Source organism: Eumetopias jubatus, unplaced genomic scaffold (assembly GCF_037043125.1).
Source record: "Eumetopias jubatus isolate StellerSeaLion01/CBP00866 unplaced genomic scaffold, mEumJub1_p1.0 scaffold_14, whole genome shotgun sequence".
Taxonomy (NCBI): Eukaryota; Metazoa; Chordata; class Mammalia; order Carnivora; family Otariidae; genus Eumetopias; species Eumetopias jubatus.
The window spans coordinates 10252452-10274259 of NW_028274820.1; the positions used below are offsets into that span (position 1 = coordinate 10252452).

Consider the following 21808-nt stretch of genomic DNA (forward strand, 5'->3'; position numbering starts at 1 on the left):
TTTGCATTATATTTATATATAATGCAAAACAGTTACCAAATAAGTCTATTTAACAGCCATCACCACACATTGTTATAACTTTTTTATTCTGATAAAAACTTTTAAGATCTACTCTCTTACCAATTTTCAAATACACAATACAGTATTTATTAACTTTAGTCACCATGCTGTACATTACATCCACATGACTTATTTGTTTTATAACAGGAAGTTTGTATCTTTTGACCACCTTCACCCATTTTGCCCAGCCCCCACCAATCTATTCTCTGTAATCATGAGCTTGATTTTTTTTTCAGATTCCACGTATAAGTGAGGTCATATGGTCTTTGTGTTTCCCTGTCTGACTTATTTCATTTAGCATAATGCCCTCAAGGTCCATCCATGTTGTCACAAATAGCAAGATTTCATTCTTTTTTATAGCTGAATATCACTGTATTGTGTATATATATATATATATATATATATATATATATATATATACCACATTTTCTTTATCCATTCATCCATCTGTGGACACTTAGGTTGCTTCTGTGTTGTGGCTATTGTAAATAATGCCTTAGTGAACATGAGGGTGCATATATCTTTTTGAGTTCATGTTTTCATTTCTTTGGATAAACATCCAGAGTAGAATTGCTGAATCCTATGGTAGTTTTATTTTTAATTTTTTGAAGAACCTCCATACTGTTTTCCATAGTGGCTGCACTAATTTATGTCCCCACTAACAGTGCACCTCTCTACCTCCTCGCTAACATTTGTTTTCTCTTGTCTTTTTGGTACTAGCCATTCTAACAGATGTGAAAGGATATCTCATTGTGGTTTTGATTTGCATTTCACTTATGATGAGTGATGTCGAACATCTCTTTGTGTACTTGTTGGCGATCTGTATGTCTTCTTTGATGAGATGTCTATTTGGATCTTCTGCACATTCTTAAGTCAGACTTTTTTTTTCTGCTGAATTGCATGAGTTCTTTATATATTTTGGATATTAACCCCTTTTCAGAGATACAATTTGCAATTATTTTCTATTACTCCTTTTCATTTTGTTGATAGTTTCCTGCTTTTTAGTTTGATATAGTTCCATTTATTTATTTTTGCTTTTGTTGCCTTTGCTTTTGGTGTCAAATCTGAAAAAATCACCACCAAGACTGATGTCGAGCTTATTGTCTATGTTTTCTTCTAAAAGTTTTGTGATTTCTGGTCTTATGTTCAAGTCTTTAATACATTTTGAGTTATTTTTTGTGTATGGTGTAATACAGTGATCTAGTTTTATTCTTTTGCATGTGGCTGTCCTATTTTCCCAGCATCATTTATTGAATAGACTGTCTTTTTCCCATTGTATATTCTGACTCCTTGCTGTAAATTAAATGGCCATAAAAGAGTATGTTTATTCTGGACTCTCTTTTCTGTTCCTTTGGTCTATGTGTCTTGTTTTTATGTTAATATCATACTGTTTTGATTGCTCTGGTAATATAGTTTGAAATCAGGAATGATTCCTCCAACTTTGTTCTTCTTTCTTCATATTGCTTTGGTTTTTTTGGGTCTTTTGTGGTTCCATACAAATTTTAGAATTCTTTGTTCTATTTCTGTGAAAAAATGCCATTGGAATATTGATAGAGATTGCACTGAATGTGTAGATTGCTTTGGGTAGTACGGACATTTTGACCATATTAATTCTCCTCCATGAGCATAGACTATCTTCCCATTTATTTGTGTCTTCTTCAATTTCTTTCATCAATGTTTTCTTGTCTTTGGTGTACTGGTCTGTCTTTCCTTAGTTACATTTATTCCTAGGTATTTTAATCTTTTTGATGCAATTATAAATGGGATTGTTTTCTTAATTTCTCTTTCTGAGAGTTCATTATTAGTGAAGAAATAGCAGATTTTTGTATTTTGATTTTGTATCCTGCAATTTGATTGAATTTATTAGTTCTAATAGCTTTTTAGTGGGTTAATTTTTGTGAAGTATGTAAGTTCTGGATATAGATTCTTCTTCTTCTTCTTCTTTTTTTTTTTGCATGTAGATGTCCAGTAGTTCTAGCACCATCTGTTGAAAAGACTGTTTTTGTTCCATTGTATTGCCACTGCTCCTTTGTCAATGACCACTTGACTAAATTTATGTGGGTTTCTTTCTGAATACTCTATTCTGTTCCACTGACCTATTTGTCTATTCTTTCACCAATATGACACTTATCTTGATTACCATGGCCGTGGTAAGTCTTGAAGTTAAGTAAGTCAGTTCTCCAACTTTGATCTGCTCTTTCAACACTGTGTTGGCTATCCTGGCTCTTTTGCCTCTCTCTATAAATTTTAGAGTCATTTAATCAATATCCACAAAATGACTTACTGGGGTTTTAATTGGGATTGCATTCTATAAAAAAAATTGAAATTTTGACAATAGTGAGTCTTTTAACCTATCAATGTGGCATATCTCTCTATTTAGTTCTTTTCTAATTTCATTCATCAGAGTTTTGTAGTTTTCCTCATATAGACCTTGTACATATTTTGTTAGATTTATATATAAGCATTTCATTTTTGGGGGTGCTAATATAAAAAGGCATTGTGTGTTTAATTTCAAATTCCATTTGTTCATTGTTGGTATATAGGAAAGCAATTGACTTTTTGTTTATTAACCTTGTATCCTGCAATCTTGCTCTAATTGCTTACCAGTGGCTCTTTAGGCACACATTTTCTTTACTGGGGCTCACTTAGACATGAAAAATGCAAGGACACTCATGTACTTAATTTCTGTGGTCTTAGATCTCTGACATTCATGGTCTGCAACATCTGTTGGTTGATAACAAGCTAAGGCAACAGTTTTCCAACTGTGTTCAATAGAGTCCTAGAGGTTCATGCTATTGTGTCTCCTCAAAGACCACTTAGGATGGATTTTAGTGTGTAGGGCTCTGAGCTTTGTATATCATTTTAGGCAGGGTAACTCAGTTTTTCTTTATACTTTTATTTTGAAATTATTCTAATTTTACAGAAGAGTTGCAGAGATAGTACAAAGATTTTCAACATATCTTTTACCCCGTTTGCCCCAATGTTAATATATTACAGAATTATGATACATTATGAAAACTAAAAAATTAGATTACTCAACTAAATACTATTAATTAAGTTACATACTTTATTTGGATTTTCACTGACTTTTCCACAAATGTACTTTTTTGAGCAGCTTGGTTTTTATCTGTTTTACCAATTGAGCTTCATGTGAGATTTTGTTTAGACAAAGTCTGCTGGCTGCTTCTCTCCCTGGGCTTTCCCCTACCTCCACTTTATAAATTTTCAGATAATGTTAGTGACGATGGAAGCAAAGTGAAATTGCAGCTTTTCTTCTCATCATCTCAAAGTGCTTTAGCATCTATTACTTATTGATTCCTCCAGTATCCTTATGAGGTCAAGGAAAATGGAGCAGATATTTTTAATTTTTGTTTTAAATTAGATGGGGAATTAAATTAGCAGATGGGGAAACTGAGGCATTTAGAGGTGGAGTAACTTGTAGGTAAGAGTCAAATTGAAGTAGGTCTCCTGACTGCTGGTTGACCTTCTTACTGTCTCCATAGGCCTTCAGGTGAGCAAAACATACCTGAGAGAGAAAAGCTGATCAGCCTCCGACTTCCTTGCCCTTGGACAGTCTCATCAGAGCCAATGCTTTTAAAAATCTGTAAGAAGAAGGAAAATGGGAGACAAGCAAAACAAGCATTGAAATAGATAACTCACACTGCAAAACAAACATGCTTAATCACAGTTATTTCTCCAACTACAGTCTACAAAGACAGCAGTGTTGTGATTTTATTAGGCTACCATTGATTAAAACAAGCTTCTAGCAATCTAATGTCTTTCCTAGTAATAGAGGATCTCCTAGTGGGGATGAGGGGTATTTTTCAGAGTAATGGAAATCAACAAACACAATTACTGTAATATTAGAGGCTCTTTGTAACTACTTATGTAAACGACGTCTTTTCACATTCAAATTAGCAAAAACTATTTATTAAAGCAGACCCTAAGGCAATAGAATAATAGGTCAATAGATGTTTACTGTTGTAATTATAATGTGTTTCCATTTAGCAAAGTACACTGTTAAACTGCTCTACCTCCATTTCTTCTGATCTGTATTATTATCTAGGGATTTCCAGGAAATTCTATGTATTAGGGAAGAGCCTGAGCATAGCATTAAGAAACTACTCTGAGGTCTCTCTTATTTAATTGCCCTTCTGGGAAATTTCAGAACATAATTGTTACATGGGTCATCTGTAGTCTAGTAGGTATTTGCAAGTCAGGTTGCTAAAATGTTTTCTTTTCCAGCACTGCTTAATATATATCTATTAATGTATTAATCAGAACATCTAAAGTCCTTGCTTCCATTTTCTTCTAGGAAAGTTCTACTCAGAAATGATTCTGAATATTTATTCAAAGGCAGATTTACTATTTAATACATTGCATTTGCAGGAAAAAATTTTTAAAATCAGAGTGTTAAGCAAATTCATACAGTGTCCACTTTTTAGAAGGTAATCTGTACTGAAGAAGGTAAAGATAGAAAACTTGATGACCTCTAGGCTCAAAGTCTCTTTGCTATAGTTTGTGTGGGCTGCTTCTCTTTCTTTCAGTATCTTTGATGCTGTAAGGGTGTGATTGGATGTTACCATCAAGCTGCCTTTATAAGACATGAGTGTAATGACTGGGCATCACTGGGGCTCACAGCTTAGGCCCAGGACAGTACGAAGGGATTTTTAGAATACTTCCTCACACTGAAGCTGGTGCCCCTGGTGTGCCTTTGTGCTTGGCTTCAGCTAATGTGCAAATCTCTTTAGTATGCCGGCTTTCAGACCCAAGTGCAAGGTGCATTTCAGGACTGCTGGGCTGCTCAGCAGAGAGCATCAATGTCAGTGGCATATGGAATGGATCATGGCATCAAGTGAGATAAGAGACAGGTCTGTTCTCTAAGAGCCTCATTTGATAATAAAGAATCAGAGGAAGACATGGCCTGGGATTTGTGGGTTGGGAATATGGGCGGGTCCCAAGGCATTATCTTCCTTCAATTTGGAAAGCCTGATTCTTCCTACTCTGTTCTTCACATTGCCTGGCTGACACACAGCAACAGGGGTCAACAAACAGCTCAGAAACTGCATCCTCAGGCTGGACCACTCTCCTAACTCTTGAAGTGGCCAATAAATCAAAATTCCTTAATGTATATTTTTCTTCTTTGTCAAACCTATGTCCAGATGAAGGCCATAGGAGCTCTCGATAGGCTGGCCACAACCACTTATGCTGCTGTACCTGCCAAAGTAGGACAATGACAATCATCTTCCTAATTCTAGTGTAAAGATGCCAACATCTAGCTTATCTCCTCAGAATATAAGTTCCTTGAAGACACAACAAAAACTATACTTTTAATATAGACTTGTAGAATTATAAGTCTAAAGTGCATGCATTCCAATTTTTAAAAAGTATAGGATTAAACTACACATTTCATAGTAGGCTAACACAAGTTTAAACATGCAATCACAACAAAGGATAGTGTATTTGTTCCTTCCAGTTTAAAGTATAATATTTTGCTTCTTCCTATTTAAATATTCCTCTGTTGGCTATTCAGGGTATTTACAAAAAGTTTCTCCATCTTTATGGCATCAAAAAACAGGTCTGTAGACAAAGAGAGAAATGTATATTTTTCAGAAGCTACTGAGCTCAAAGGGGAGACACACATTCAAAACTCCATAGAAGTCTACTTAACCTGTAGTTTTTTGCTAACATTATTTACAAAGTCATCTCGGCATCAGATTGATGAGATGAACATGGAGGCAACAGTAACTGTGATAAACATTTTCCAGGAAGTAAAAATATCTGCGTGTCTGAGGAAGGTTCTGCATCCTGACTTCTTGTCTGAGGCAAGTTCCAGGGGCATGTTTGAGGTTAAAAAATCTGTTGCACCTACCGATGCTTTACCATTTATTTAATAATAAATACTCCATTTATTGCCTGTGAAAACGGTGTGAAGACTCAGCCAAGTAGTTCGCTCTGGAACCACCTGAGGTGAAGGGGGTACATGAACAAATTGCTCATCTTCTCGGGTCTGCAGCTTCTCTTGGTTCCCTTTGCTCTTCCTTGTGTGTGATGCTTTGCTGTTACTCTAACCACTGGGTGCTGGGTCCTGATGCCCCCTCTCAGATGAAGTGTCACTATTTGTTTCACAGACAAATGTTTCCACAACAAAGCCTCCTTGGCAAATGGTTTAACATATTCAAAGCCGAATCTGTTGGTGGTGTGTGGAAGGTCCCAATGGCTACTGAGAAGGCTCTTGGAGTTGAGTGAAGGGCTCTGGGGTTTAATTCTGATGTATCCCTCCTACTCCCATTCTCATTTTCTCATGTCTGTTCTTTTAAAGGCTGTAAGTATGAATCCACACCACTGTTGCATACTCCCAAAACGCAATTCAGCAAAAAATAGAGCGGCGAGTGGGCCTTTTTACCCTGGCAGGGGACCTCTGCTTCAGCATTATGAAGATGCATAGCTGTGATGACTAGGCCCCCTCCGCCTTAACTCTGCCACGTTCTTTAAATTCTACTTTTCCTTTCATGGTACCACCTCATGAAGATGAGTCTGTTTGGTGGAAACACACATGCCTCAAACACGTTGTCAGATAAGCGTGTTGACCTATATCCTCCGTCTTCCAGTCTCCGAGAACACAGAGGTTTCTCAGACAGGTCGCTCTCATTTCCAGAAGTAGGCAAGTGTTCCCGGGGGCAAGCGTGCCTGCCGTGGTGCTAGCATCCACTGTACTCAAAATTGGGGTAAAACTAATTTAAAAACAAACATGAAGAGAGTTAAAGTTGAATGTAAAATATGTGTGCATTTTGAGGTAAAACAGGAGTTTTCAAAGAACTCTCTTGCATGTGAAAGGTGACTCTGAGTTGTTTCTCTGAATGTCCCAGACCTGGCTCTTTTTCCTCAGGTAAAAGCTGGAAAAGCTCCATGTAGCTCACATATCCAGCATTTCCAAGAGGGGTGTGGCCACATTATGCTCAATTCTGATGCATTAACTCCATTTATATATCCACAATTATTCTCAAATAATTGTAGATGACTCTTCCCCCTAAAATGCTGACAAGGTTTGTGTTTAGTTACAAAAAAATTAAACCAACAATGATGCCAGAAGTTGAAATTCATGACTCCACTGAACCTTTATTTATTTACCTGACCCAGATAACTCTGATTTTCCTATAAATGAAAAGTGCAGGGCTCCATGACTGATAATGTGGATTTAAAAATCAGGTGCCAACTAACACTGCATTACAAATAATAAAATATCCAAGCTGTGGCATATTAGCAGCCAAGAGCAGGGACTTACAGGTTCCATATTACATCAGAGATCAGTGGTTCCTATTCACTTGATATCTTTTGCTCCAAGCTAAAGTCTAATAAATAATCTGATATGCCTCCAAGCTGCCTTAAAAAAACTTAAAAAAAAATCAAACAAATCCAAGTCCCAAGTTTCATTTCTACCTCCAAGTCTCTGAAATGTTCAAAAGTGCAAACAATAAACAAAGAAACACATACTACAAATGTTTATAGGGAACTTTTGAGTAATTTGTCTCATTGAGTCCTCATAATATGATTATTAGGTGGTTAGGCAACTCATTCCAAGTTCTCCAGCAGAAAGGCCTATAAACCTAAAGTGCAAAGTCATCTTTAGGGGCATAAAAGAATGAAACATAAAATTCTAACAGTCAACCACAGCCCAGGCAATTTCCCCAACCCCAGGGACACCCGTGATGGAAGACTTACAAGGCCCATTGAAGGGGCAAGAGAAAAGTAATGGGGATGAAAGCTGATTAGGTGCCAAGCACAGAGCGAGTTCTAGACATTCTAATGGTTTGCAAATTAAGCATCATTCACTCATCAGCAGTTCACAAATGTGAAAGCTGAGCTCAGAACAATTTGTTGACTTCCCAAAATTCACCTGGGATGAATCAATCTCTGGTCCCTCTGACTTAAATAGAATGAGTTGCAGAACCTGCCAGAGTCCTTCAACCCTGTGAGGCCATTTCTTCAGACACAGTCTGGCTGCTCAGCTCTCTTCTGCTTGTATTCTGTTCATATTCTGCTTCCTCCTTGCTCCTCTCTACCTTCTGATGCTGCTGTCACCAAGCCAGCTTCCAGAGTCCTCACTGCTCCTACTTTATTGCCTTGAAGGCAAGGCATGGGCTTCCAAAACTCAAGGGTCTTCTGCTAATCACTATGGGCAAAAAGAGAGGGGTTGGAAAATGAGGAATTCCTCCTAGTTTTCATTTTGTGAACTGAATAAAACATGTTAATTACTTAGGAATGATTTTCTATCTCTGACTGCTTTGGGCAACACAGGATTGCAGATATTAACACCAGGAGCAAATCTACTCACGGCAAGGAGCTGCTATGTTTGAGAGGCTAGGCATTTGGCTCTCTATGAAGAAAGTGAGGAGACTGTGTAAGAAGCACAGCACCCATGAGAATGCTAGCTGAAAGTAAGCAAATCCTGGATGTTCCCTGATGATTTTTAGTTTTTCTAATGATTTATTTAAACATAGTTTCTTGTGTAGTGCAGACTATTTTGAAAGTAGGGATATAACAAACTCTACCAAATTCTAAGACATAGTTGAGTCATTCTGTTTGCTCTGGGGCTGAGGTCCCTGATTTTAGCATGCATCAGAATTCCCTGCAAGGCTTCATAAAATATAGATTGTCAGGCCGCATCCCAAAAGGTCTGATTTTGTAGATTTGGGGAGGGCCCGAGAGTCTGTATTTATACCAAGGTTCAGATGAGGCTAATGCAGCTGAGGGGACTACATTTGGAGAAGCATCAGTCTTAAGTCTCTACTTCTTTCAAATGGTAACAGAAAGATGCCTTAGATTTGTTTGTAACTCTTATCTCAAACTGTCTTGATGCTAGTTCCAAGCATCAGAAGCAGGTTCTATAATGCCTTGGCCCATGGAGGCCCCATGCGCAGGGCTCAAGCCTGTACCCATTAGGGACAAAAAATCCATTCTGTGCAGATCGCACTTCCTTGTCTGGATGACTATCACCTAGCCAGTTAGTTCCTCAGTCTGTGAGGTGTGCTTCACTCTACTCTCTGTGAGCTGATCACTGTTGCCTGGTTCCACCTGCAATAGGCACTCTTTTGCACTCACTGGGCACAAGTGAGGCTACAGGCTATATGGTCTAGTGACATGTTTTCTTTGGCCAATACAGTAATAGAGTTTAAAAAAATTAGTTTCCAGCATATTTTTAAAAATTAAACTATTTATTTAGCATGTGGGTTTCAGACTTTTTCAGAATATCCAGCAGTAAGCAACTGAAGCTGAAAAGCAGCAGTACCATACCTTCCCAGGCCTTCTCTCAGGAGCTGCCTTCATCAATCCTAAGACGTCCTTTGCTTTCCATGTTAATACTGTGAGATCAGGGTATGGCTAATCATTAATGTGTATTAGAATTATAATTGGAAAGCTTTTTCCAGCATGGCGGTATGAAAATCAATGATGCATCTTAATATCCATGGCATTTTAGATTCCATGACATGTGATACCAACTTGGCTCTCTGGAAGCTTTTGGTGTATATATATATATGTATGTGTATAGTGTATATGTATGTGTGTACATACATGTGGTATGTGAGTACGTTTATGTATGTATTTTTTACTTTTTTGTTTCATTTAAAGTAATTTGTGAGGTGAAATTCACATAACATAAAATTGACCATTTTAAATGGAACAATTCAGTAGCACTTAACACATTCACAGTGTTGTGTGACCACCCTTCTATCTACTTGGACATTTTAATGACTCACAGTAAAACCTTACACCTTATGCCCATTAAGCAGTTTCTTCCCATTCTTCTCTCCTCCCCTGCCCCAGAAAACCTCCAATTTACTTTCTGTCTCTGTGGATTTATATATTTTAGATATTTCATATAAATGGAATCATACAATATATGGTCTTTTGTGAATTCTTTCACTTAGTATAATGTTTTTGAGGTTTGTACAAATCAAGGCTCTCCAAAAAAATAGAACCAATAGTTGTGTGCGTGCATGTGTGTGTGTGTGTACACACACACATGCACACACACAATAAGGAATCGGGTCACACATTTATGGAGGCTTACAAGTCCTAACATCTGCAGTCAGCAAGCTGGAGACTCAGGAGAGCTGATGGTGTTAGTTCTAGTCTGAAAGCCAGCAGGCTCAAGACCCAGGAAGGGTTGATGCTTCAGTCTGAGTCCAGAGGCAGGGAAAAACTGATGTCTCAGCTAGAAGGCAGGAGGAATTCCCTTTTATTCAACAGAAGGTTAGGATTATTGTTCTATTTAGATCTTCAGTTCATAGGATGAGGCCCACTGACATTAGGGAGGGCAATCTGCTTTACCCAGTCTATCAATATAAATGTTAAGCTCATCCAAAAGTACCCTCACAGAAAAACCCAGAATAATGTTTGACCAAATATGACAGCACCCTGTGTCCCCGTCAAGTTGACACATAAAATTAACCATCACAAGGTTTCCCCATGTGGTAGCATCTATCAGCATTTTAATCCTCTTTATGGCTGAATAATCCATTGGATGCATATGCCACAGTTTTTTTTTGTTGTTGTTGTTGTTGTTGAAATCCTGTCAAATTATTTTTTCCCTAGCCTTGAGATATAATTGACATATAACATTGTTATAAGCTTAAGTCATACAATGTGTTGATTTGATACACTTATATACTGCAAAATGGTTACCACCATAGTGCTAGGTAACACCTCTGTCATGTCATATGACTACCATTTCATTTTTGTGATGAGAACATTTAAGATCTACTCTCTTAGTAACTTCCAAGTTCATAACATAGTATTATTAACTATAACCCCCGTGCTCGACATTAGATCCCTAGAACATTATTCATCTTATAATTAAAAATATGTATGCTTTGGCTAAAATCTCCCCATAATCCCCCACCTCCCCACCCATGGTAACCACCATTCTACTCTCTGTTTCCATGATTTGGCTTTTTTAGATTCCACATATAAGTTATACCATACAGTATCTGTTTTTCTCTGACTTATCTTACTTAGCACAAGGCTCTCAAGGTCCCTCCATGTTGTTGCAAATGGCAAGATTTCCTTCTTTCTCATGGCTGAATAATACCATTCATATATCTATATATCTATATATTTATCTCACATTTTCTTTACCTAGTCACTCACTGATGGACACTTAAGTTGTTTCCATACCTTGGCTACTGTGAATAATGCTGCAATGAACATGGCAATGCAGATATCTCTTCAAGATCCTCTTTTCATATTTTTGGATATACACCAGAAGTGGGATTGCTGGATTATATGGAAATTCCATTTTTAATTTTTTAAAGATTTATTTATTATTCATTTGTCAGAGAGAGAGAGAGAGCATGAATGGGGGAGTGGCAGGCAGAGGGAGAAGCAGGCTCCTTGCTGAGCAAGAAGCCCAATGCGGGACTCAATCCCAAGACCCTGGGATCATGACCTGAGCCGAAGGCAGATGCTTAACTGAATGAGTCACCCAGGCATCCCCTATTTTTAATTTTTTGTGGAATCTCATACTGTTTTCCAGAGTAGCTGCACCAATTTACATTCCCACCAACAGTGCACAAGGATTGCTGTTTCTCCACATCCTCACCAGGATTTATCTCATATCTTTTTGATGATGGCCATTTTAATAGGTGTGAAGTGATAGTTCATTATGGTTTTGATTGGCATTTCCCTGATGATGAGTGATGTTGAGCATCTTTTCATGTGTCTGTTGCCCATCTGTATGTCTTCTTTGGAAACATGTCTATTCAGGTCCTCGGCCCATTTTTAAATTGGATTGTTTGTCTTTTGGCTATTGAGGTCCATTAGATCTTTATATATTTTGGATACTGATGCCTTATCAGATACATGATTTTCAAGCACTCTCTCCCACTCTGTAGGTTACCTTTTCATTTTGTTGATTGTTTCTTTTGCTGTGCACAAGTTTTTTAGTTTGATGTGGCCCTGCTTATTAATTTTTGCTTTGTTGTTTGTCCTTTGGGTGTCATATCCAACATATCATTGCCAAGACAATGTCAAGGAGCTTTTTTTCTATGTTTTCTCTGAGGAGTTGTATTGTTGCTGGTATTTCACTTAAGTTTTTAATCCATTTGAATTAATTTTTGCGAAGGGTATGAGATCAAAGTCTAATTCATTTTTTCTGCATGTGGTTATCCAATTTCCCCGATACCATTTATTGAAGACACGATCCTTTCTACATTGAGGATTCTTGGCTTCCTTGTCAAATATTAGTTGACTATATATACAAGGGTTTATGTCTGGGCTCTAGTTTCTTTTCCATTGGTCCATGTTTCTATGTGTATGCCAGTGCCATCCTGTTTTGATTACTATAGCTTTGCAGTATAGTTCAAAATCAGGAAGTATAATATCTCCAGCTTTGTTCTTTTTTTTTAAGATTTTATTTATTTATTTGAGAGAGAGAGTACATGAGAGGAGGGAGGGTCAGAGGGAGAAGCAGATTCGCTGCTGAGCAGGGAGCCCGATGTGGGACTCAATCCAGGGACTCCAGGATCATGACCTGAGCCAAAGGCAGTCGCCTAACCAACTGAGCCACCCAGGCGCCCTCCAGCTTTGTTCTTTCTCGGGATTTCATTGACTATTTAGGGTCTTTTGTGGTGCCATACAAATTTTAGGATTTTTTTTTCTATTTCTGTGAAAAGTGCCATTGGAATTTTGATAAAATTGCACTGAATCCATACATTGCTTTAGATAGTTAATGGACATTTAACAGTATTAGTTCTTCTGCTACATGAACACGGAATATCTATTTTTTTGTGTGTGTCTTCTTTAACTCCTTTCATCAAAGCCTAGTACTTTTCAGTGTACAGAACTTTTACTTCCTTGGTTAAGTGTATTTCTAAGAATTTAATTGTTTTTGGTGCTATTGTAAATGTTATTTTTTTCCTTATTTCTTTGGCATTTTCAGATAGTATATAGAAACAACTGATTTACATATGTTGATTTTGTATCTTCCAAGTTTCCTGAATTCACTGACTGATTAGTTCTAACAATCAATTCTGGTGTGGTCTTCAAGATTTTCTATATATAAGATCATATTAAAAAAAGACCATGTCATTGCAAACAAAGACAACTTTACTTTTTCCTTTCCAATTAAGATGCATTTATTTCTTTTTCTTGCCTGAATACTCTGGCTAGGACTTCCAATACTATGCTGAATAGAATAGGTGAGAAGGGAACCCTTGTCTTATTCTTGATATTAGAGGAAAAGCTTTCAACCTTTTACTGTTGGGCTTTCACTCTGGGCTTGTTATACACAGTTTTTATTACATTGGTATTTCACTTAAGTTTTAATCCATTTGAGTTAATTATTTACAATTATTACATTCTTCTGCCCAATTTGTTGTATTTTTTTATTATGAAAGATGTTATATTTTATCAAATGCTTTTTCTGCATCTATTCACATGATCACATGATTTTTATCTTTCATTCTGTTAATATTTATTTTACTTACTGATTGATTTGCATATGTTGAACCATTCTTGCATCCCAAGGATAAGTCCCACTTGATCATATTGTATGATCCCTTTAGTGTACTTTTAAATTTTGTTTGCAAATATGTTGAGAATTTTTGCATCTATATTCATCAAAGATATTGGTCTGCAGTTTTCTTTCATATAGTGTCCTTATCTGGCTTTGGTTTCAGGGTATTACTGGCCTTGTAAAATGAGTTTGGGGGTGTTCCCCTCCTTTTCATTTCTTTTTTTTTAAGTTTGAAAGGCACTGGTGTTAATTCTTCTTTAAATGTTTGATAGGAAAAACCAATGAAACCATCTGGTCCTGGGCTTTTTTGAGGGAAGTTTTTTGATTTCTGATTCAATCTCCTTACTTGTTATTGATCTGTTTAGATTTCTATTTCTTCATGATTCAGTTTTGAAAGGTTGTATGTTTCCAGGAATTTCTTCTAGGTTACCAAATTTGTTGTGTATAAATATTCACAGTAATCAGATGTTACCCTCTGTATTTCTGTGGTATCAGAATGTCTCCTCTTTCATTTGTGATTTTATTATTTCAGTCTTTCTTTTTTTTAGTCTAGCTAAAGGTCTGTCGATTTTGTTTATCTTTTCAAAAAAATTAGTTTTGTTAGTCTTTTCTATATAGTTTTTTGGGTCTTTATTTCATTTATTTCTGCTTGGGTTTTTGTTATTTCTTTTTTCTGCTAACTTCAGGCTTAGTTCTCTTTTTTTTCTTCTAGTTCCTTTAAAGTGTAAATTTAGGTTGTTTATTTGATCTTTCTTTTTTGTTAATGTAGACATTTATCACTATGAAATTCCCTCTTAAAACTGCTTTTGCAGCATCCTACAGGTTTTGATATGTTGTATTTCCATTTTGATTTGTCTCAAGGTATTTTTAAATTTCCCTTTTGATTTCTTCTTTGGCCCATTGGTTGTTTAAGAATGTGTTGTTTTATATACAGATATAGATAGATAGTTGCTCTATGTTTTTGATAAATAGACCCCTTTGTAATTATATGATGATCTTTGTTTCTTATTACAGTTTTTGGCATACACAGTGATGAAGGTCAGCCATGGAGCTTGAGGGTGGCATCTTGAAACCTTGCACAGCTGTAGAGGCCTAGGCTGGCAGGCTCCGGTGGAAGGGGGCAGAGAAAGCTAAGAGGGAATCTGGTAGTTTGCATTGGCAAACACAAGTACCTATGGGACAAAAGCTGGTAAAATCTGGAGGGGTTCTGCCACAGCTGAGCTGGTCCTTAGTTCCTTTTATAGTGGTGAAAGCTGCTGGGTTTTTCTATAGAGCAGGTCACTGTGAACCACAATTGCTCCTGCTGCATGCTGCTATTGGTAGACCCTACTTTTCCTCCTTGTTCCTACCTCTCTCTATACAGCTCAGCTTTGCTGGTCTGAGTGTGGTGAAATCCAAGTGGGACCTTTGTGTGGTGCCCTAAAAGACTGGGGTCACCCACTTTGTTCTTCCTTTCCCAGAGAGGGGAACTGTTTCAACTTGGGGGGTTCCCTCAGCATCCCTGGGGGTACTGAGCAGGGTCAGCCGGGGGAAGGGGACGGTGATGCAGCCAAACAAAGCTGTCTTCCTTCTCTTCTTGTGTGATTATTCTCAGGATTTTTGTTCACTATGTTGCTGAAGTTTCTTAAGTGGACTCCACAGCTTCCCCAGAGCTGTTTCTGTTCATGGATAGCTAATTGTTGATCTTTGTGGGGTGACAGAAGCTGGAATCTCCTATACCACCACCTTGTGTTGGTATAACAAGTATTGTTAGCAGATTATCTACTACTTGATTCTTTACTTTTCAGTGAAGAACGTGAAGCATAAAGAGGTCAATCGAGGGACCTGCTTGGCTGGCTGTGAAAAAGAGACATGACCCAAAGGTAATCTGAAAGCTGCCTCCATGCCTTCTATGTGTGTGGGTCAGTTTTCTGCTCAGCCAGACTTTCTTAAAAATCCACACCTCAGGTCACAAATCCATTGTCTGTTATGCCACGCTCATCTGGATTAATTTAATATACTTGGAATCTTGTCCATATTTTTCTATCCTCAGTTTTCCAACAAATTCATGTCAAGCTGCTATTTTAATAATTTTGTAAATAATACTTGGCCTTCATAAAACAAAAAATAGAAGCAACTGTGCAGTAAGGTTCTCCACTCGTCATTTGGCCCAAACAGTGAATGGGCACATCTCCCTTATCTTGGAGCCGATCTGAGGGACCATGGGCCTGGGATGAAGGGTCATAGGTTGAGATTAGGGGTCACAGAGCTACAGCAGGCAGGGAGGTGGGGGTGGGCAGAACTTCTGGAAGGGTTCCATCAAAAGATAGGGGAAACATGTAGGGAGTTCTGAGCATCTCCCTGGTTACTTTGTGATAAGGCTGGACTTAGAGAAGGTACTTGGCAGGTCATGAGGAAGGAAAGGTGGCAGCACTGCTTCTTCAGAGGGCATGTGCATCCCTGAGAGTGAACATCTACATAATGTAGGTAGTTAGGAACTCTGGGTTGAGTTGGCTTGGCCTGTCTCTTTCCTCCTCCATCTTCAACCCCCAAATACCAGGAGGACTGAAGGGGCACTTTTAAGCCTTGTGGCAGGCAAGAAGGGGCCTAAGAGTTTCCTGGAGCCAGGAAAGAGTTTCCAGGGGCCCCAAGGTTTCCTGCCCCTGGTATACCAACCCTGCATAATCCCAGGGACTGATCCTGTGATTAGGTGATGTGATATGTCACAGTTGACTTTGAGAGAGGGAGATAATATGGTGCATCTAATCACATGAGCCTTTTAAATTTGGGTCTAGAGGCCAGAGGGAGTCAGAGTTTCAGAGTGAGAAGGGTTTGATGCACTACTGCTATCTTGAAAAGCTACCAAGGAAATGGGAACTACAACCATGAGGAACTGAATTCTTCCCTACAAGACTGAGCTTGAAAGCAGAATTTCCCCCTGGAACTCCCAGATGAGAACTCAGCCTGGCTGATGCCTTGGTTTTGTATTTATCTGCATTCCGCTGAGCAGAGAACACAGCCATCATGTACTGGACTTCTGACCTACAGAACTGTGAGCTAATATGTGCTGTTTTAAGCTGCTAGCTTTGTGGTAATTTGTTACACAACAATAGAAGACTAATACAACCTCCGTTACTCTATTTCCTTTATGAGCCAGAGCTCATTTTCAACACATTCTTTTGCCTTGTGAGAAATAGCTGCCCTATCTTAGAACCAACAGATGTACTTCTCCTGAGCAACTGTGGCTGGTGTTCATCCCCTGGTAAACCACGAACTATATAATAGGACTTGTTCCTCTGTTAGCAGGGACCACTTGAACACATAGCCATCAGCCCCTGTAAAATGTGTGCCCACCATTGTCATGAGCACATTCACCTGACCCAGGAGCCCCACTCTTCACTGGCTACAAGTACATGCTTGTGTATTCTGTAAGTAACCTGAAATCCTCTTTGGAGGAAGGCAGGGCAGGTGCATGCCCCCCCCCCCAATTTTCCCTGTGTTTCCAGACTCTTATGACACTTTGTAGGGGCAAGAAATTGACAGTTCATGATTAACAACTGGAACCATTGCATTAAATGTAAAACACCTGGAAAGGTGTTTGGAGGGTAAAGACAAATATATTAACTGTATCATTTGGAACTATAACTAACTTACTATCTAAAAACGAGTTTATTCTATGTTTCTCAACTTTTTGAAAAAACATATGTGTGTATAAAACATCATATAGCGTATAGAATAATTTACGTTGTATATTAAAAAATGTATATGTATGTACATGTGTATATGTACATATGTATAAATGTATAAAACTTCTCTCTCTAGTCTCTTTGAATGATAACCTCCCCTTAAGTAACAATCCTTTCATGATTCTGTGTTCCTCACATATCTGCAACCATTTTATATGCCCTATGCACTGACACACCATACTTTTACTAAAGCCAAACCATGCCAGGGTATACTCTGAAAGCCAATGGAAAGAAGTCAGGGAAAGGTGCCACAAAAGTCCATTAGGGGGAGAATGGCATTTGGAGAGGCAGGGCCAGGGGGCTGCTGTGTGTGTCACCCAGGGAGGTCCACCCACAATCTCTCTCCTGTGGCCCTGGAGTGCCGTGGGGGACTTGGCATCTTCCGTTAAGGAGCTGATCTTTTGACAGGCAATGGATTGCTTCCATATTGTGTAGGTGGAGGTATGGCCCAGGTTTGCTCTGGAGGCTGGACACTCCTGAACTGGGTATCTCTGGATGAGGTGGAATGAGCCAGGGGAGGAAGGGGAGGAAGGAGGCTGTAGGCAGAGAGAACTGCTGCAGCAAAGGCAGAGCAATGCAAACTAGCCTGGTGTTCTGGGAGCTGCAAGCACAGCCATATCCCTGAGCTGGAAAGCGTGGTGACCCTGAGACTCTGCAGGGGTCAGGAAATGGAGGCTGGTGTCGCCACGTTTGGGACATTTAAATTTATTTATGCTTTATTTTTATTTCTTTTTTATTGTGGTATATGTTTAGGAACTTGATCTTTACCTATAGGCAAGAGAGAGCCGCTGAATATTTGCTTTAATTTTTTGGTAAATAACTTTGTATTTAAATGATCAAATTTACTTCAGAAAGGAAGACATACTCATTGCCGAAGCTTGGTGATGCTCTGGACAGGAGTTCAATGCTTAGATTGTGCGCTGAAGGCTCCCATGATCATAGCCGGGAGGCTGAAGTGAAAGGGATTTTGTACTACGTCAACCCTCTCTAGACCCAAGGAGGTGGACCCTCTGGGTATGGCATGGACATACATCCTTAAAGCTCCCCAGGTGAGTCTAGGCTGCACCTCAGGCTGAGACCCATGGAATCAGAAGGCACAACACTGAGGCAGCTGCAATGGTCCAGATGAAGCATAACGAGGGTCCCGACAGTGTGGTAGGAGAATGGGGTGGAGGGGGCCTTGCTCTATTAAATGGTAAATGAAGGTGCCCAGGGAAAGAGAGGAGCCCTGTACTGAACCTCTATCTTTGTATTCTCTTTGAATTTAGAATCTTGTTCTAACGGGTTATGAAATTCCTGAAATCCATTGCCCTTCCAGACCTGGGTTTTGTACTTCACCACCAGCAAGTGTAGCTAAGAAGGCAAGAGAGCCAACAGTTAGGTCTTTGCATCTAAATCTGTGAGGTTGGAGGGGAAAAAGAAACTGCTTTAATTCTGCTTTTTAAAAACAGCTATTAATTTACTGAAAACCTTTGGGTAAATTAAATCATGGGGAGTATGTGAGCTGCTATTCTATGTGGGTCAAAGTCTGCTGAATGAAAGACAAGGACTGCATTCTGCACACAGCTCTTTGTTACCATCCGCTCCCTCTGACTGAGCATACCTGCAATGTAAGGGATCATCCAGGGAGGGATGTGCCGGGTTTATCCATTTCAGTGTTTGGTGAAACTGTGACAGTATTTGGACTTAGACCCATCGAGGACAAACCCTGGACCCATAATGCCCAGTTCTGGACCCTAACTCTACATGAATAACCCTGCTGGCCAGGAGTACGAACCCATCTCAGTTTTTTTGACATCCTTGAAGATTGTTTGGGAAATATAGGGTAATTGGTTATTTTCTTTAATATTTGGCAGTGAATGAGGAAAGCATCAGGACAATTTTAATTTGTACAATCCAAGTAAGAAGAAAAATTATGAAAAAATGGTATTATCCATTTTCTTATTCCATATTCCCCCTGTATTATTGCTTTAAAGATTCTAAGAGTGCGAACTAAGTATATGAAGGAGTAAGGCAAAAAATGCCCATACAACTGTTGGGATAGTATTTACTTCTCACTAAATGAAAGATGTTCCTGAAAAGATACATATAAAATGATTTTGCTTCCACACAAACCATTTTCCCCCTTGCTAATTTGCTTTAACATTTCTAGGATACATTCCCATACAACTTTTTAGTTCAAAGTGCTTCATCACGCACCACTGGAATGTCTGAGAGAACAATGCAGAATCTTCCTAAGGCAGTATCTGGGGGCACTCCACCCATAAACTATGTGATTGTTCCAGGTTATAGAATAGCTCTTTGACAGGTCAGATTCTCTGCTCTTGAATAAAGTTCCTTCTGAGAAGTCCCCTTTTTCCTCACCCAATAGTTACTGTGCACATAGGAGAACAAAATCACCTTATATTGGCTCTTTAAGTCCTTAAGAAAAGGCAAACTAAAGAGAGTTAGACATTGCTAGAAAGGGTCTAGAAAGAGAAAGAATAATGATTTCAAATAGCTAGATTAAAAAAAAATCTTAGGTTAATGTTGGCAACTTTAAGCAAGGATGATTTTTTTAATCTGAAAGTGTAATACACATATACTGTATAATTGGCCAAAAAAATTAAATTGGCTCCAGTTAAACTCAAGGAATTCTCCACAACAACCTGTTAGTGGCTATATGGAAATGCATCTATTTGGATGTATAAATAAACACACCCATACACCAAAGCATTAATGCTAAGGTTCTACTGACCTCCTCTGAAATGTGGACAGAGTAGCCATTTTTCATAAAAGATGGCTGCAGTCAAGAATGTGGGAGGAGAAATTATCCACAGCCCTGGGAGAGGTATAAGAAAATCCAGAGGATCAGACTTCCACTTTAGATCCTAGGGCTGCCTGGTAATTATGACTTCCCTTTGGTGGAAACACAGATAAGGGTGTTTACCCATGCAACATGCCTGAAGACTTTATTAATTTTAGGGCTTCTGCCATCTTTGTCAAAAGTTATATAGGAAAACTCCAAAGGACAAAAAGTAATTATCTCTGTGCATTAAAATGCAAGGATTTGATTCTGACTTTTTGAGCCTCTAATGAAACAGCACCTGGGAAGATGTCAGATCTACAAGTGTTGGCCCTGGCTCCCCAGTCAGCCACAGTGCCTTAAATGCAGGGCCCTTCATGGCCCAATGCAGGTGGTCGGAGGACGTGGGACTTACCGATCTACCAGAACCTGAGATTAATTATTGTGAGGGGGCAGGGTGAACAACGAATTCTTGAAAAAGCACATTTTGAGAGCTTGGCTCCCTGGGTCAGTCTCTCCTGTGTTTTGAAGCAAAGAAATGAAGAGATTGGAGTCAAATCACTTGCGAATCAACCGGAACTTCACTTTCTTCATAGATCAGGGATGGCAAAAATGTTGATGGCAGTTTGCTGTACATGACAACTGTGGACTTTAAGTTTGAAAATGTGGTTGGCGTGAGGGTAGGGTGGGCTTCCTACGGATGGAGACCAGGCCAGCCTGGACTCACTGACTCACTGTCTCTGCATCTCCTATGTGTGGCCCATTATTTTTCTGCTTGAGATTAGGAGGAACTGAGCCCTCCCTTCCAAGTCCCAGGTGTATCTCTGTCCAACCAGAATGCTTTATACACTACATTCATTCAATCTGTGTACAGCTCAGATTTAATTTACTTAATCGGCTCTGTGAAATCCTTGGGGAGTAGGAATATACTTTTTCTCAACACTTTTTCCCTGAAGGAAGGTTTTTTCCAGAGTGTAACCACTTAGTTGAATACTGGAACTGAAAGTTGCAAATCTGGAATTAAGATCTTTATATTTGAAATTTTTCATCCTTCAATGAAGTGTTAATAAAAAGAGTTTTTATAGAAAGGACATTTGGGATTTAAAAACCAGGAAGATTTTAGCTAGATTTTTGCCAACCTAGTGACCATTTTTTGGGCACTTACTGTGTAAAAGGCATTGTGCCAGATGGCCATAAGTATCCACATAATCCAGATGCTGCCTGGGACCCCCTCACTGGGAGGCTTGTTAAACTTTCTCCAAATGCTGGCTCCAGGGCTGAGATAATCAAAAGCTCTTCATTTCTGTGAGTTCCTAAGGCTGTTAAGTGGTGGGACTACTGGTGATATTTTTATCTTTGTTTCTATGTATTTCCAAAGAGCATATACTATTTATATACTTTGAGAATGTTAAAAAGGATGATATCCTATATACTTACTTTGGTCCAATTTTCATTTTATTTTTTTCTTGCATTTTAAAATTTTAAATTCAATTAATTAACATATAATGTATTATTAGTTTCAGATGTAGAGTTCAGTGATTCATCAGTCTTATATAATACATAGGGCTCATTAATCATGTGCTCTCTTTAATGTACATCACCCAGTTACCACATCCCCCCACCCCCCTCCCCTCCAGCAACTTTCAATTTCTTTCCTATGATTAAGAGTCTCTTATGGTTTTTCTCACTCACTGATTTTGTCTTGTTTTATTTTTCTCTCTC

The 21808-nt window shown here is 38.7% G+C and overlaps 1 protein-coding gene across 3 annotated transcripts in view; it reads right to left on the minus strand.

The window, feature by feature from the left end:
- The window catches only part of HECW1 (HECT, C2 and WW domain containing E3 ubiquitin protein ligase 1), a 430092-nt gene that overhangs the window by 153401 nt on the left and 254883 nt on the right, over positions 1-21808 (minus strand). For all 3 annotated transcript variants that reach the window (XM_088018231.1, XM_088018230.1, XM_028108920.2), the window contains one exon: positions 3587-3662. In XM_088018231.1, the coding sequence (XP_087874357.1) occupies positions 3587-3662 (76 nt within the window). The remainder of the gene's footprint in view (positions 1-3586; positions 3663-21808) is intronic.